We start from the raw sequence: 5284 nt of genomic DNA, 5'->3' as shown, positions 1-5284 counted from the left end.
GGGCCGGGCCGGGCCGGGCCAGCGGGCCGGGCCATGTTTGATCACCTCTAAGTAGTAGTGAAAAATGCTTCTCTTTGGAGACGAAAATACAAGTTTAGGGGTGAGATTGCTTGCCCATGGAGATTTTAATTACCGCAATTTATTAACGACTACCAAACGAACCGTCAGTATGTTCCTTATTTTTTCCTTCACGGTATCTACATTAATTGGATTGTCAATTTCTTAGTGTCTCCTTAATAAGTTTGTTAAAATTGAAAAAAAAAAAAACAAGGTTCAACAATAAATGCAAGTCTTAAGTAAACGGAATTTACAATAACTTAGTGTAAGATATTAAAGTTATGGCTCCACATCTATGTTAAGGAACTACCCCTTATAAGAAAAAAGTTGCTCATGTCTTGCGATCGATAAATTAATGTGTTTTCCACAACATAAAAATGGCATTCACCAAGTAAAGGGGGTTTCGGTGGAGCAATGGGACTAACAAAGTGCAGTGTCGAGTTTTGGCCTTCAAGGAGTGTTTTCAAAGATCCCCTTCTATGACGTCTAAAGTATGAATATTGTTTTTACAGGGTATTTGTGTTTGTTTAGGATGTTTATATACTTTTAAATGGTGTTTACTAATAGGACAGTTTTATTATGGTTAAACCGTCCTATAAATTGGTTCTTAAATTAAGATGACACATGGAGAACTGTAATTGGCCGCGAGTTAGTGGTGGCACATGGCACGCTATGTTGGAGATTTAGAGTATTTGTGTGATTTGATTAATGGCACGTTAGTTTGACTCGCTTGGATAAGATGTCGTAAAGGATGTAGATTTGCTAGAATGGGAGTGTCGATTTAATGACAGAGCATTTGCTTTGGATCGCGAGATCAAGCAAATGTGTTTATGCAGACATGGAGTGTCCGCCATGCGTTGGAGCTCAAGCTCTATTGGGGTAGTAGTCGGGTGTCGTGATGCGACATTTTAATTTTTCTACGGTTATTTTTTGATTTGTTGATAGAATTGCGGTTTCCTAGCATTTACTATATGTAGTACTTCATGAGAACTTCCCATATATGAATGTTAAGAGTGAAAAACACATATTCTCTTCTTCGCACAAGATTTAGAAGTTTCTCAAAATCAGTTTTCAAGTACATCTCAGATATCACAACACATTTGTTCACATTTGATAGTGTTCATAGTGATTAGTGAGCGTGAATATTGTTGTTTTTATTTGTATCTTGAGAGTATGCGCAACCCGTGTTCAAGTGTAGGGTCAGAATATTACTTTTAAAAAAGTGCAATCACGCTTAGAAGATCATCTTTGAGACCCTTATTCACTGTCTTGTTCTAACACTCTAAAGGTTCAATCAAAATTATTAAAATCGCGATTCAAATCTTAAAATCGCGATTCAAATCTTAAAATCGCGATTCAAATCTTAAAATCTTATGATTTTACCATTCAAATATGATAGACGATTCTAACATTTCTTTTGACTAGCTAAAACCTCGCAAATGTAAATCATGCTAACAAAGCAAATAATAGATATATATTGTTAGTTATTGCCAATATAGTGGGTGAACAACTTTTTTTTTTCCAATGAAAATTGAGTGCAATATCTTGATTATACATTTACGATTCAATTTTACGATTCAATTCTATAGGTCGTTTTTTATTCAAACTAGAATCTTGATTTTAACAACTTTGAGTCCAATCTAGCATAAATAAGCCGGTAAATCTTGAGTCTTCGCTTGATGACTCCACCAACTGAATAAAGAACATACCAATATATACTTCCTCCGTTTTAAAATAGATGTAACATTTGACGTTTCACATTTGCCAAGACACAACTTTGATCCACAATATCTCTATTTTATAAATTTAAAAATGATAAGAAATACGTATTTGAAAAGTGTATGTCAAAACAAATACAACAACATCCCACACAACTATATTTTTTCTTATATATAAATGACTATTGATGGTCAAATGGATGAGGTGGATAAATAATATCAAAGTCAACATGTTACATCTAAAAAAAGAACGGAGGGAGTATAAAAAAAATACTTCCTCCGTTTCATAATAAGTGAAACACTTCTCTAAAAAAAGCTCTCACATAAAAGAGAGAAGTGTTTCACTTATTATGAAACGGAAGAAGTACTACTTATTCTCGAAAAGGGTATTTACTTCAAGGCCTTCAACCCTTAAGCATTTTAAGTTCCAACCTTCCCGTCCTTAGTAATACATAAGCCCAGCCCACAACCATGCCAGTCTACGAAAGTTCGACTTATTGGGTTCACATAACAAATTATACACACATTGATCTACACTTAATTTCATAACAAAAAATATTGACTAATTGATACATCAAATATTAAAACTGTACGTAGTTTTTCTTTCCTTGAAAAAATGTTATCATTGTATCAAACCTAGAATTACAGTCCTTAGATCATTAACAATAAAATTACACAAAATCTACTAGACAAAAGAAAAAAAAAAGCATGATTTTGGATCATCATTATACTTTAAATTTGGTGATCATATAAGTAGCACAACCAACAAGAAACAAGAGAACAAGCCCAAGAATGGTAGGGCAGTAGTAGTAGTAGTAGGGGCAGAGTTGTGAGGAGCAGAAGGTGCAAGAGCATGGACAACAACCTCGAGGAAGCGTGTCCCGCGGCCGGAGTAACCGCGGCCGGGGACAACATGGACGTGGAGCTTCTGACCGAGCTCGCAATGGGTACCAATGCCACTATAGAAGTAGTAGTCACCGGTGGCATTGAGCTGAAAAACTGTTGGACCCTTGTAGAACATGTTTACCACATTGTCATGACCACATTTGTCAAAGTCTGGTTTATTTACTTGTAGAACGTTGTGTGCTCCTACCCTGTATGGAAACACTGCAATATTTCCATGCAATTTTTCATTGTTATTATGATTGTCATTGTCCCATGAATAATTGTTTTTTGACGAAAGGGGAAACAACAATAAAAACTAAGACATTTATGAAGTGAATTGCAAACAAGTTCTAGCACAAATCTGTGCTTTATCATGCGCTCGCTGAACTTGTTGACGATTCACCTTTAAAAGAAAACACCAATAAAAGGATGCAGCTTTAAGCTTAATGTCCCGTATAAAAAAAATAAAAAATAAAGAAACACATGAGAAGAAATTGATTTCATTTGTGAAGGATTGTATATGATCACATTTCACAATATATAATCGATCAATCTAATTTTGTTGTCTTCTTTCACATAGGAAAATTTAGTCTCGTTTTCTAATTTCTTATCATATACTCCCTCCATTTTTTTAACCCCTAAATAGCAAAATGTTCTAGAAAAATCAGAGGGAGTAATTATTTGGAGAAGGCCTTGTAAATTGGTTCATAATATAATTACTACGAGCCTCTGATATACATAAAGCCACATCAAAGAAACAAAAAGTTCATCCTAAAAAAGGTTCCAATGAAAAATTTGCTAAAAGATTTACAAATAAAATCATTTCATATATATAGGTAAGCTCTCCCTAGCTAATTAACAATGACTATTAGATATGAAAATAGGAACATATATAGGTGGAATTTTTTTGAGTTTGTCACAATGTTTTTGTATTTGCACTCTCTTAAATTGACCATTCTAAGTGGCAAAACAGATTCAAGGTAAGAAATAATATTACCAAACAAACATACTTCATTCTTCTTCCATAAATTCATGGATTGCTTATGCATTTGGTGTTATGGTTTTCAAGAAAATAAAACTTCATATAAACAAGTTTCATCATCTTTCTATTTAACCTAATTTTTAAATCACCAAATGAAAAATGAGGCAAGCTTTAGGGGCCACAACGCGATACATATTTTCTCATTTTTTATCATTCACGAACTACTCGACTAACAAGATTGATGTCAATTAGCTTAGTTGGTTAAAGTCCGGAGAGATGGTGCATATGACCTGGGATCTAATCCCGTTTACATTATTTATCCTTGTGGCTCTCTTTACACACAAAAAAATTATATTGAAAAGAACACATGCATCCTAAGGTGTTGATATAAACCAAATGTGCAAATTAAACCAAGATTTACAATTCATGACATTAAAAATCAATCTAAAACCCAAACTCAAAACTATTTTATAAAAAAAAAATCTCACACAAAAATACTAAAATCTTTTTTTAGAAAAAACTGACCTAATTTGTCACCAGCACCAAAAGTTCTAGGCTTAGCCCAATCCGTATAGAAGGTGGCGTTAGGGGGAACTCCCCAACCTGCAGTTCCTCCAACAACATGAATCAATGCGCTGGTAGATTGCAGCAAAACGCAGCACATTACAACTACCAACGGCAATGCGATGCGTATTACAGCCATATTTTCCACCAGCAATTTTTCTTATTTTTATTTTCAACCTGTATAAAAGCCTTTATAATCCTCAAAAGCCTTTACCAGGTTGACTTTTATACCAAATTTTAGTAAAAATGAGGTAATATAAATATGGGGGGATTAGTTCTGTGTTAAAATGTGATGGTTGTGCTTTTTATACAGCTTAATTATCAACATAAGATTAGGATTAAAAGGCATGCATTTGAGGTTATCTTTAATTAAGCTTTTTGCTATTATTAGAATACATGTTTATAACTAGTTTAAAGTGCATGTAACTATTATATATGAGGGGTGGTTAGAAACTACGTATGCATGCCCACTAATTTTAGGGTGGTAATGTTGAACCTCACATGCAAAGAACTCTCATTATCCATTAAATTCATGATTGAACAAAAAAAAACATTATAGACTTCCTTTGTTTTAATAGATATTGCACGACTTTGGACATTAACTTATACTCCCTCCGTCCCATAATATAGTACCTATTTCATTTTTGGTGGGTCAAACTTTAAAATGTTTGACCGAATATTCTCGTTTGTATATATATAAAAAAAAACATATTCATGTGAGATCTTGCTAGATTCGTCTCAATGTATAGTTTCATTATATCAACTTTTTGTATTTTTTTATTAATACGGAATTGAAGATATTAAAAGTCAAAGTTACGTCTTGGAGACCCTGTAAAAAAAAAGAAACAAGCACTATATTATGGGACGGAGGGAGTAGATAATTACAAATTTGGTGATTGAATTTTTTTTTTAGCGAGAGAGTAGTTATATATCGTATGGTGTGTAGTTATAAAGTATCAAACATGTGACCTTTGAAATGAAAAGTAAAAGTATAACCATGAATCCAATATAACACCATTGTTTATTATTTCAAAATTAAATATCATAAGTCTTATAATTATATCTCACTAAAAGATTT

General features: G+C 33.2%; 1 protein-coding gene across 1 annotated transcript; it reads right to left on the bottom strand.

The window, feature by feature from the left end:
• Nucleotides 1–2520: 2520 nt before the first annotated feature.
• Nucleotides 2521–4345, bottom strand: LOC104892197 (umecyanin). Its single transcript, XM_010678048.3, has 2 exons — nt 4168–4345; nt 2521–2882 (listed from the first exon to the last, which is right to left on the bottom strand). Exons 1-2 carry the CDS (start codon nt 4343–4345, stop codon nt 2521–2523), a joined length of 540 nt encoding a protein of 179 aa, XP_010676350.2.
• Nucleotides 4346–5284: the final 939 nt, after the last annotated feature.

The sequence above is a fragment of the Beta vulgaris genome, chromosome 5 (genome assembly GCF_026745355.1).
Source record: "Beta vulgaris subsp. vulgaris cultivar EL10 chromosome 5, EL10.2, whole genome shotgun sequence".
Taxonomy (NCBI): Eukaryota; Viridiplantae; Streptophyta; class Magnoliopsida; order Caryophyllales; family Amaranthaceae; genus Beta; species Beta vulgaris.
This window is presented reverse-complemented; position numbering and strand designations above follow the sequence as displayed.